This window comes from Corythoichthys intestinalis, chromosome 5, assembly GCF_030265065.1.
Source record: "Corythoichthys intestinalis isolate RoL2023-P3 chromosome 5, ASM3026506v1, whole genome shotgun sequence".
NCBI classification, from domain to species: domain Eukaryota; kingdom Metazoa; phylum Chordata; class Actinopteri; order Syngnathiformes; family Syngnathidae; genus Corythoichthys; species Corythoichthys intestinalis.
This window is the reverse complement of record NC_080399.1, coordinates 56,252,614-56,264,997: the sequence shown is the minus strand read 5'-3', so window position 1 is coordinate 56,264,997 and position 12,384 is coordinate 56,252,614. Positions and strand designations below refer to the sequence as shown.

The window sequence follows — 12,384 nt, the reverse complement described above, 5'->3', positions numbered from 1 at the left end:
TTTTATTGTTAACAGGGTTTGGTGTACTTTTTCATTTATATGGTAATTAAGAATGCTAAAATGTTACTTTTGTAAAATTTGCAAACAGTTTGACACTTAAGCGGATTATTTCTTGTCCTGTGATTTCCCACTGTTAAAACAGCTTCCAAATGTGAAATCCAAGACTATTCAGGTAAGGTTTGTATCCCATCTCAAGGGTTTCTCTTTCAGAATCCCAATTCCAATGAAGTTGCGTCATTGTGTTAAATATAAATTAGGGCAGTCAAACGATTCAAATTCTTGATCAAGTTAATCACAGCTTAAAAATTGATTAATCGTAATTAATCGCAATTCAAATCATCTCTAAAATATGCCATATTTTTCTGTAAATCATTGTTGGAATGGAAAAATAAGACACAAGACGGACATATACAATCAACATACTGTACATAAGCACTGTATTTGTTTATTATAACAATTTAATCCACAAGATGGCATTAACATTATTAACATTCTTTCTGTTAAAGGGATCCACGGATAGAAAGACTTGTAGTTCTTAAAAGATAAACGTGAGTACAAGTGATAGTAATTTTATATTAAAACCCCTCTTAATGTTTTCATTTTAACAAAATTTGTAAAATTTTCAATCAAAAAATAAACTAATAGCTCGACATTTTTGACGTCGCGAGCGGGATGTCACATGGGCTCCCTGCCGTTCTTCCACAGTGTCTTTAACTACGTAAGGTAATGATTGAAATACACCACAAGGTGTCAATGCCGAGTTTTAAATTAATTAGAGATCTAGCCAAGGCAAAGTCTGAGTAAGTTTTATGTGTATTTTGCATAGCTTATTTGATTGGGAATGCCAGTTCTCTTTGCATTGAGCGCTTTTCTTTTTGTGAACATTATTTTTTGGAGAGATAGGAATATTATTTTTGTTGTGCTTTTACTAAATGATACTGTAGTGACTTAACTGTTCCGCCCAATTGCATGACGGTAAGTTGGGCAACCATGGCTGTCAGTGGTGGCTGCAAATGGTACATCTTCTCTGCGTCGTGTTTAATACAGTGTGTTAAGAAAAAAAGCTCACCCCCTCTCTTTCTTCCCTATGTTGCTCACCACAATGGATATGTTTGTTGTGAACGAGTTGCCAAAACTTATAATAATAAAAGGCGCGGTCCAATGAATGTCTGCGTCCACTCGCATTTCACTGCCGTTTTAGCTCTCAATGTGCAAAAACGGCATCATTATAATCTGTTTGAGGCAATACATGAGCGGATAATTCCGTGCATGCGTTAAATGCGTCAAATATTTTAACGTGATTAATTACAAAAATTAATTACTGCCCGTTAACACAATAAATTTGACAGCACTAATATAAATAAAAACAGAATACAATGTTTTGCAAATCTTGTTCAACCTACACAACCGTTCAAAAGTTTGGTGTTACCCAGACAATTTTTTTTCCCATGAAAAGTCTTATTTATCAAATGAGTTGCAAAATAAATAGAAAGTATGGTCGAGACATTGAGAAGGTTAGAAATAATGATTTTTATTTGTAAATAATTTTATCCTTCAAACTTTGCTTTCGTCAAAGAATGCTCCTCAATTTGCAGCAATTACAGCAGTGCAGACCTTTGGCATTCGAGCTGTTAATTTGTTGAGGTAATCTGGAGAAACTTCACTCCACGCTTCCAGAAGCACCTCCCACAAGTTGGATTGGCTTGATGGGCACTTCTTGCGTTCCATACAGTCCAATTGCTCCCACAACAGCTCAATGGGTTTGACTGCGCTGGCCACTCCATTACAGACAGAATACCAGCTGCCTGCGTCCTCCCTAAATAGTTCTTGCATAATTTGGAGGTGTGCTTTGGGTCACTGTGATGTTGCAGGATGAAACTGACTCCAATCAAGCGTTGTCCACAGGGTATGGCATGGTGTTGCAAAATGGAGTGATAGCCTTCTTTATTTAAAATCCCGTAGATCTTGTACAAATCTCCCACTTTACCAGCACCAAAGCAACCCCAGACCATCACATTACCCTCACCATTGTTGACAGATGACATCAGGCACTCTTCCAGCATCTTTTCAGTTGTTTTGTGTTTCACAAATGTTTTTTTCTTTGATCCAAAGTCCAAACACCTCAAACTTTGATTCGTCTGTCCATAACAATTTTTTCCAATCTTCCTCTGTCCAATGTGTTCTTTTGCCCATATTAATTGTTTCCTTTTATTATCCAGTATCAGATAAAGCTTTTTCTTTTGCCACGCTGCCCTGAAAATCAGCATCCAGGAGTCATCTTTTCGCTGTCGACATTGACACTGACTTGCGTTTTACGGGTACCATTAAATGAAGCTGTTAGATGTGGACCTGCGAGGAATCTACAGTGCCTTGCAAAAGTATTCGGCCCCCTTGAATCTTGCAACCTTTCGCCACATTTCAGGCTTCAAACATAAAGATATGAAATTTAATTTTTTTGTCAAGAATCAACAACAAGTGGGACACAATCGTGAAGTGGAACATTTATTGGATAATTTAAACTTTTTTAACAAATAAAAAACTGAAAAGTGGGGCGTGCAATATTATTCTGCCCCTTTACTTTCAGTGCAGCAAACTCACTCCAGAAGTTCAGTGAGGATCCCTGAATGATCCAATGTTGACCGATGATGATAAATAGAATCCACCTGTGTGTAATCAAGTCTCTGTATAAATGCACCTGCTCTGTGATAGTCTCAGGGTTCTGTTTAAAGTGCAGAGAGCATTATGAAAACCAAGGAACACACCAGGCAGGTCCGAGATACTGTTGTGGAGAAGTTTAAAGCCGGATTTGGATACAAAAAGATTTCCCAAGCTTTAAACATCTCAAGGAGCACTGTGCAAGCCATCATATTGAAATGGAAGGAGCATCAGACCACTGCAAATATACCAAGTCCCGGCCGTCCGTCCAAACTTTCTTCTCAAACAAGGAGAAAACTGATCAGAGATGCAGCCAAGAGGCCCATGATCACTCTGGATGAACTGCAGAGATCCACAGCTGAGGTGGGAGAGTCTGTCCATAGGACAACAATCAGTCGTACACTGCACAAATCTGGCCTTTATGGAAGAGTGGCAAGAAGAAAGCCATTTCTCAAAGATATCCATAAAAAGTCTCGTTTAAAGTTTGCCACAAGCCACCTGGGAGACACACCAAACATGTGGAAGAAGGTGCTCTGGTCAGATGAAACCAAAATTGAACTTTTTGGCCACAATGCAAAACGATATGTTTGGCGTAAAAGCAACACAGCTCATCACCCTGAACACACCATCCCCACTGTCAAACATGGTGGTGGCAGCATCATGGTTTGGGCCTGCTTTTCTTCAGCAGGGACAGGGAAGATGGTTAAAATTGACGGGAAGATGGATGCAGCCAAATACAGGAACATTCTGGAAGAAAACCTGTTGGTATCTGCACAAGACCTGAGACTGGGACGGAGATTTATCTTCCAACAGGACAATGATCCAAAACATAAAGCCAAATCTACAATGGAATGGTTCAAAAATAAACGTATCCAGGTGTTAGAATAGCCAAGTCAAAGTCCAGACCTGAATCCAATCGAGAATCTGTGGAAAGAGCTGAAGACTGCTGTTCACAAACACTCTCCATCCAACCTCACTGAGCTCGAGCTGTTTTGCAAGGAAGAATGGGCAAGAATGTCAGTCTCTCGATGTGCAAAACTGATAGAAACATACCCAAAGCGACTTGCAGCTGTAATTGGAGCAAAAGGTGGCGCTACAAAGTATTAACGCAAGGGGGCCGAATAATATTGCACGCCCCACTTTTCAGTTTTTTATTTGTTAAAAAAGTTTAAATAATCCAATAAATTTTGTTCCACGTCACGATTGTGTCCCACTTGTTGTTGATTCTTGACAAAAAATTAAAATTTTATATCTTTATGTTTGAAGCCTGAAATGTGGCGAAAGGTTGCAAGGTTCAAGGGGGCCGAATACTTTTGCAAGGCACTGTATTTGTCAAACTAGAGACTCTTATGTACTTTTCTTGCTCGGTTGTGCAGCGGGGCCTCCCGCTTCTCTTTCTACTCTGGTTAGATCTTGTGCTGCTCTCTGAAGGGAGTGGTACTGAGCGTGATAGGAAATGTTCAATTTCTTGGCAATTTCTCTTATGGAATAGACTTCACTTCTAAGAAAAGCTTGTCGAGTTTCACGTGAAAGTTGTCTTTTTCTGGCCATTTTGACAGTTTAATCAAACCCACAAAGGTGATGCTCCAGATACCCAACTAGCGAAAAGGAAGATCAGTTTTATAGCTTGTCTAACCACCTAAACTGTTTTGAGCCGTGCCAACATAATTGCACGAGGTCATCTGTTATCCTTCTAGGGCAACTAGCAAGAGTGATGTTTGCTGTAAATGGGCCTCTTTACAAAATTAAGTAGATATTGCATTTAAACCGGATGTTTCCAGCTAGAATAGTCATTTGCCACATTAATAATGTATAGAGTGTTTTTCTGATTAGTTTAATACTATTTCCATTGAAAAAATGCTTTTCTTTCAAAGAGGGGGAAATTTCTAAGTGACCCCAAACTTTTGAACGAGAGTGTATATTTGATTGAATCCACAACATAGACATGATATTTAAGGTTAAAACTGAAAAACGTTAATTGTTTTTAGAAAACAATAACTTGGAATTTTATGGTAATTAAATATATGTTGAACATGATTTGCAAATCATTGCATTCTATATTTATGTTTAATACAAAGTCCCAACTTCATTGGACTGTCTTGTATTTTGTTCTGTATTGTTTATTTCAAGCCCCTTTTTTGTCACATATTATCAAAATTTTTGGTTACTATACTTTAGTAAACAAGGCAATAAACAGCTAAAAATCAGTACAATTGTTTGTATGGCTGTATCGTATACATTACCTCGACATCACCAGTAGAAGTAGTAGTAGTTGCGCTGATGTTTCCAAAGTCACTGACAATAAATGCCAAAAGATAGGTGGACATTTTTTTTGTTTCCTCAAAAACTGTCCGTTGCAACGGCTGGTTATTAATGACAACCTCGCTTGTTTCTACATAAAACAATGAGAGGAATTATGTCAAATCAGCATGAAAAATTCATAAAAACAATAATAATCTCTGCAATGTGTCTGCACCTTTTTCTGCGCCATTAGAAAGTGCCACAGTTCCACGGTCGTGTATTAGAGTGATGTGGAAAATTGCTTTCATAGCCGGCTCATCAAAACAAGGGAAGGCTTTCCTGGCATCTGTAGGCTGCATCTGAGTTGTTGCAACATACCTGAACCATAAAGCACATATGGAGAAAATTTAGCATCAAGTACTCTTTTACTCTTCTAAGAGTTAGGGGTGGGAACCTCTTGGTACGTCACAATACGATTTTCGATAGAAAGCAAGCGATAACAATGTTCTTACGACATCACGATACAACAATTATCGATACATTGGTCTAGGACAGGGGTTGGGGACCTATGGCTCACGAGCCAGATGTGGCTCCTTTGACGGCTGCATCTGGCTCGCAGACAAATCTTTATTATTGGAAAAAAAAAAAAAAGAAGTTTTGTTATTCTCCTTTGTGCATTGCGCGAAACGGCGATGGTCACCAGCGACTAGAAAGCCGGTTCGCAGTAATTTTGGTGGGAAAGTGGCATACATACATGACGTTGTGTCTCTATATGTATTTATCTATATACCAATTGCATAGGCAAAGCAGATGAAGATGAGACACTGTTCAAGTGGGTTTGCCGTATTTTGCTGTTGAAAATAGTGGCCGATGTACGCATGTGTGTGAGATCAGGAAGTAAACTTCCTTTTCAGTTCCGTTTTCCGCGCTGTTAGCTAATTTTCGAAACCTTTTTGTGAAGATGGCTAAAAGAAAAAAGATGAGGAGTATTGTAATTTCCAGCAGGAATGCACGGAGGAATTTGCCTTTGTGGAGAGTTTTTGACGACTTTTTGGATAAAGACAAGATAATTAAAAGAATAAAAGACGTGCCTCTGTCGACAAGAAGTGTTGAAGATTATCATGATGTCAAATCAAATTGAGGCAACGCAAGTGAAGGAAATAAATGGACATAAAAGTCTCTCGCTTTGGATGAGTCAACAGACGTCAGCAATTTATCCCAGTTCAGCATGATTGCAAGGTTTTGACTATGAAAGGGATAAGAGGGGAGGATTTATTCAAGTCCTTTAATGTGATCGCAAAAGAAAAAAATCTACCAATGGATAAACTTGTTTCGTTGTGCACTGATGGTGCTCCGTGGACGGTGAGGAAAAACAGGACTTGTGACGCTTCTTCGTGAACATGAAAAGAGACACATCCTAAGTTTTTCAACGCCTGCATGGAGCTTCACCTCACAAAGTATCAACCGGACTACAAATCCTTGCGCAAAACCATGCAGCACCAGAAGTCGCATTAATGGTAAGAACATAGGCATCATCATTATTGAAGGGTCAGCTCGGCCATGCGCTGCGCAACTCCTTCAAGCAGGGGGCCGCCCACATCAAGAGGAGCGAATAACAAACACGCATGCAGCAAACTAACGGTGGATTTCGGTTCAAAAAGTACGAAAGCTGTACCACATACAAACAGGAAGGACTGTCTCAGGAGTGATTTGTTCAAGGATTCATGGTAATTATTATATTTTTCGTACCATGCATGCATTTTGAAACGTTGTGGGAAAAAAAATGGAGGAATTAGCCACCAAGGCATTGTCATCACAGTTTGGAATATTTACGTAAAATAAATGCGACCTCCACGTTTTTTTTTGCTTTTAACCAAGAATCGAGACTGTTTTACATCCACATCTATAAAGAATTCAAAGATTTAAGCATTTATTTGCAAGAATTTCAACGTAAAAAGCTCTTTATTGTAGTAAGGCGGCGCAACAAGCCACACATTCGACATATTTACGCAAAATAAATGCTACCTGCACGGTTTCTTTTGCTTTTAACCATGAATCGAGACTGTTTTACGTCAATATCTATAAAGAATTCAGGGATTTAAGCATTTATTCACAAGAATTTTCAACGAAAAAAGCTCTTTGTCTGTGATTCCACTCGGTCAGCTTTGACGGCCTCGCCAACAATGCAGGCACCGCGTCTCGTCAATTACATTATGAAGTCTACAGTAAGAAATACTTATCATTGATTAGCAATAGCATAACAATGTTGTTAAATTAAATTAAAATTCAGAGACTTATTGTACTTTAAAAGTGTTGAAATTACATAAAATGCACAAACATTTTTGTATTTTTAGTTTTAAGCATATTGTATGGCGCGGAATTACATTTAAAAATATGTGGTATTCATGTTCATTCTCAGCCAAAAAGGTTTCCGACCCCTAGTCTAGGATATTCTACAAAACAACTAATAAACAGAAAACAGGCTATCTTCATCCTTTTGTTGTAAATTTATCACTAGTAGACGTCCAATCCATTTGAACTGGGACGTCCAATCCGCTTATTGGACGTCTATGGCAAGTGTTGGGTTTAATTTTGAGGCATTTCAGGTCATTTGCTGTTGTATTTCAGGCAAGGCAAGGCAAGGCAAATTTATTTATATAGCACAATTCAACACAAGGCAATTCAAAGTGCTTCAGTCACTTCCTTTTGATATTGGGGCACCTGTCAGTGGCCCAAAATCCTGTTGGTTTTGTCCAATGGAACTAAAAGCCTTCCCAAAGGAATAGGCAGTGACTCAAACTCAACAGGAAGTGACCTGTAAAGGCCCTAAAACGAACAAATAGCGACCTGTAAAGGCCATAAAAATCAGAAAGACTGGCAGCGAATGCTCTGGTTTGGAACGAACGAACGTTCTTTTGCCCCTCCCAGTATACAGTGCATCACTAAGGTGAGTACACCCCTCGCATTTATGCAGATATTTAAGTATATCTTTTCATGGGACAACACTGACAAAACGACACTTTGACACAATGAAAAGTAGTCTGTGTGCATCTTATATAATAGAGTTAATTTATTTTCCCCTCAAAATAACTCAAAATATAGCCATTAATATCTAAACCCCTGCAACAAAAGTGAGTACACCCTTAAGAAACTGCCGTACATACATCCCTCAATGTCTAAATTGAGTACTGCTTGTCATTTTCCCTCCAAAATGTCACGTGACTCATTACAGGAGTGCTGTCATCATTGCTGCAGAGATTGAAGAGGTGGGGGGTCAGCCTGTTAGTGCTCAGACCATACGCTGCACTCTATATCAAATTGGTGTGCATGTCTGTCACCCCAGGAGGAAGCCTCTTCTGAAGACGGTACACAAGAAAGCCCACAAACAGTTTGGTGAAGACATGTCAACAAAGCACATGGATTACTGGAACCATTTCTTATGGTCTGATGAGACGGGCGGGCTACCTGATGTAATTAACTAACTAACTAACTAACTAACTAACTAACTAACTAACTAACTAACAGGGAGACTTGTCCAGTTTTGTCACGCACATTCACACAACACAATGAGAGTCGAGATTTTGTTTGTTTTTTTACAACAAGCTGTATAGATAGGAAAACAGAGAAGCAAGTTATTCTCTTTCACGCGCCAAGGTACTGCCTTTTTTGTTCACCATCATTCTTGTTTTTAAATAAAAACAGGAACACATACTTGCGCTTTCCATCTTCATCGTATTCACTTCGATAGAAACCTCCAAGGTCATCATCCAGTTCTCCGATGAAATTTGTATGAAGAGTGTACCAGTGGTCCTTCATCAGTTTCGTCTCCAGCTTTAAGACCAGGTACTGAGTTTCTACCTGGAGCCAGGAAGAAACTATTGCGGGAGCCTTGGTTCCACCATCCATCGCGTCCAGGTGGGCCATTTGGTTATTGTCATATTTGGTATAGTTCAGCTTATTGGAGTGGATGAGAATCAGGTCGGTCTCCTCAACACACTTAAAGTGCACACTGGACTCACCTAGAATGACATTCAATATGATATGATGGAAAGAAGGAAAGGAGTGAAGGGTAATCATAATCTAAAACCAACTTAAAATGCCTATCACAGCAAAAAGCGTGATTATTTGATATTTCACATGGTATTTTATGCTCCTGAATGAAATGGACCACTTGGATGTGTGTGCAAGTCATCGTTTTATTTATTCAATTTTTTTAATCCCGCACCATTAACATGAATAACTTCCTGTTTTGAGGAGGATTGCGAATGTGACGTCAGCCGGGTCAGCATCTCACAAAACAGCATTACTTTATAGCAGAGGTTTCAAACCGATTCCAGAAAGGGCCTAGTGGGTGCTGGATTTTGTTCCAACCGATAACGCGCAGAGAGTTTAACCAATGAACTTCCTGGTGAAACAAGCAGCACCTGACAAAGCTTAACTGATTACACATGTAAAAGATCTAATTGGTGAAAAGGTGTCCTCTTCATTGGTTGGAAAGCAAACCTGCACCCACTAGGCCCTTTCTGGAATCGTTTTGACACCTGTGCTTTATAGCATGCAGATGAACTGCGGATTCAGCTGATTTTGTGGATTAATTTGTTTATTTTTCGCATCACGCCAGGCAAATGTGCTGCAGGGTCTTGTTGCTGCACCAGGGAGAGGCGTGTGAGCCAATTTGGGTTTATGTTTCGCATCATGCCAGCCAAATGTGCTGCAGGGTCTTGTTGCCGCACCAGGGAGAGGCGTGTGAGCCAATTTGGGTTTCAAAACCTCCCACCCCGAGATTGGCCAAAACAAGTCTGACTGTGGGACCATTGGACTTACGAGGAAGTGAGTAAACATCGTGTTTTTTATTATGCCAAATACTGGGATCATGCCACACGTTTCAATACGGAGGTGGCTTGCATTTTGTGACTTCCAAGCCCCTCTGCCCTCTTCGTGTGCCCGGCAATAGACCACTATCCTCGGGTTGGGCATGGGTAGTTATGCGCTCTTCCGACGACGTGGGCCGGCTTCCCCGGCAAACGAGCCCTCCTGCCCGCAGCAGGGGAACGACGAATTGTAACTGGCTCGCCGCGGGGGGAGTTGCCGATCAGTGAGGACAATCAACAACCCCACCGCCATGTGATATGGTCCGGGGTAATTTTGCGTGATTTTTCGCTTCGAAAGGCGAGAATAAGACTTTGAAACGCGGCTCGGTTCTGGTTAGCATGTCTGCTAGCTGTCATGCTTCCTGGTTGGTTTATGCTCTCTGAAAGGGAAATGACAAAAGCCGGACTAACTCCGGTGGCATAAAATATCGTATGAGAGGTGCAAGAAGTCGATAGTTTTGATCATTATGGAGGAATTTTGCCATGTCGTACTGATTAAATGCATATCATATTCCATTTAGCGCAAGACTGTTATTTGTCATGACCATACCATTTATTTAGCAATTGGGGACAAATACTTAAATAAAATAAATATCCTGTTAAAATTTTTGAGTAGAGAGATTGAAACAATGACATTTTGCTGCTCTCTTCGTTGCATTTTCCTCACCCTGATTAATTCCCCTCAATGGGCGGGATTCTAAATCAGATGAAATCGTGACCCTGCCGACGTCATCCTCCAGCTGGGGATGCAAGAGCGGTATAATGACAGGCAGTGCTAAACGGTAGATTAAAAGACTAATTTCTTGTCATCTGCGCTTTGCCAAAGTGTTGTATATAGTCGAATCGTCTCAAAATATGATTCTAATTCACATGATAATTCTATTTAAAATTTATGACATCGCAGGCACTTTAAATGAACATTTCTATCATGATAAAACAGTGATCCTACCTTAGTTTGACATTTTAAAAATTCATCCAAGCATTAATGAATGGATAGGGAAATAAAGTTACACGGGAAGAGAGCACACAGGTATTTATCAAATAACAGAATGCAGTTTCTGTATCTTGGTCTGCTGCTGGACATTTGGTCAATAGCCTGTTTTAATGTAATAACCAAATTGGGATGTTTTCTCAACCACAAGCTATTCATCCTAAAATTCCACTATGTGGCAGTAAGAATAAATGTAAACGATGTGGACTTAAATTAGAGCCTCAATGTTTCACTAAACCAACATTGGGGAAAAAAATTATCATTGAATTTCAAATATACCAGTACATATTATTGGTAGTAATTCATAAGCTGAAAAAATTTTAAGTTAACGTGAATTTGAATTTGGCTGACATTGTGCAGTTAAATGGCAAAAGTCATGGGGAAGACAATTTTATGGTTTTGATATCTTGAAATTGTGTCCTTACTTATAATAAATAATATGAAATGTTTTGCATATTTTAGAATGGTGCTTCTAGAATAGTTAATACCAGCTGTTTATCAATTTATATATTGTTGAGGAAAAAAAAACACTTTGACAATAAATATTTGACTGTATATCTCTATTTGACGAAATCATGAAATTTACTGCTATGAACAATATCTGAGCTGGGAAATATTTGAGAGGTCTATTTCCTCGGTGTCTTGAGAAAATTCAATAAATTCAAAAATTACTCTACCTGTGAAAATCCAGAGTCCAGTCTTGTTATCTTTAGTAAGCCTGGGCCACAATGTGACATTATAGCGTTCTGGTACCAGGTTCTTGGGCAGTCGATATTTGTCCCAAGGATTGTTGGATGGGGCCACTGTTGTGGTAGTAGGCTTGGATGTAGTTCCTCCATTTGTTGGGGACACTTCATTTACGTTTTTAGCCTTCTCCTGGGAGTAAACGACACTCAGAGCTATTATGGTGGCCACAGCTCCAGCTCCAAGTACAATACAAACTACCCCAACAGCTTTACTAATAAAGAATCCCTTCCCCATTTCCCTGCCTGATGCTGAACCCCGCTCTGAAACAATGCATGCAATAAAGAAAAGGTCAGCTTTTATGTGTATCCTTGCACAGCATTTCTCCTCCCTTTTTATTGTAGCAGGTGATGTATTAACAGTGACATTTAGCTCAACCCATAGGCACCCAAGAGGGCCACTTCATTACTACAACAATTAGGAACGAGTGGCAATACAAATTTTAATCATAATTATGACAACATGTTTTTTTTTATCTTTTTATCGGACGGTAATGTTAAGTATGATGTGGTTCACCAACCACGAAGAGTAGAAATAAAGTCATTTTCCCCAATTTTTAAATAAAAAAGGAAATAATTATGTAAATATATTGCTTAATTTGATTTTTTTTTTTTTACCATTTTGTGTCGTCCAGAATCGCCTAAAATATTAATGAATGAGCACTGTTAGCATCACATAAGGTGGCATATAAAGTTGCTCAGTGCAAAATAACCCCACAGCATAGCAAAGGAGCTGTTACTGCCTGCAGCAAAAATAAAAACTGTCCCTCTGTCCAATTACACTGTTGTTTTTGTTCTATTAATTTTATTTTGTTGTTTGTTTTTGTTTTTTCAGTCAAATTGGCATATTGTCCTCATGTGTTAATGTTGCTAATCAGTTTGA

At 39.2% G+C, this 12,384-nt stretch overlaps 1 protein-coding gene across 1 annotated transcript in view; it reads right to left on the bottom strand.

Moving 5' to 3' along the window:
- The window catches only part of anpepb.1 (alanyl (membrane) aminopeptidase b, tandem duplicate 1), a 46,407-nt gene extending 34,647 nt beyond the window's left edge, over window positions 1-11,760 (bottom strand). The window contains exons 1-4 of the mRNA XM_057835900.1: window positions 11,436-11,760; window positions 8,609-8,915; window positions 5,132-5,274; window positions 4,899-5,047 (exon numbers count right to left, since the gene is read on the bottom strand). Coding sequence (XP_057691883.1) covers window positions 4,899-5,047; window positions 5,132-5,274; window positions 8,609-8,915; window positions 11,436-11,739 — 903 coding nt within the window. The 5' untranslated portion in view covers window positions 11,740-11,760. The remainder of the gene's footprint in view (window positions 1-4,898; window positions 5,048-5,131; window positions 5,275-8,608; window positions 8,916-11,435) is intronic.
- Window positions 11,761-12,384: the final 624 nt, after the last annotated feature.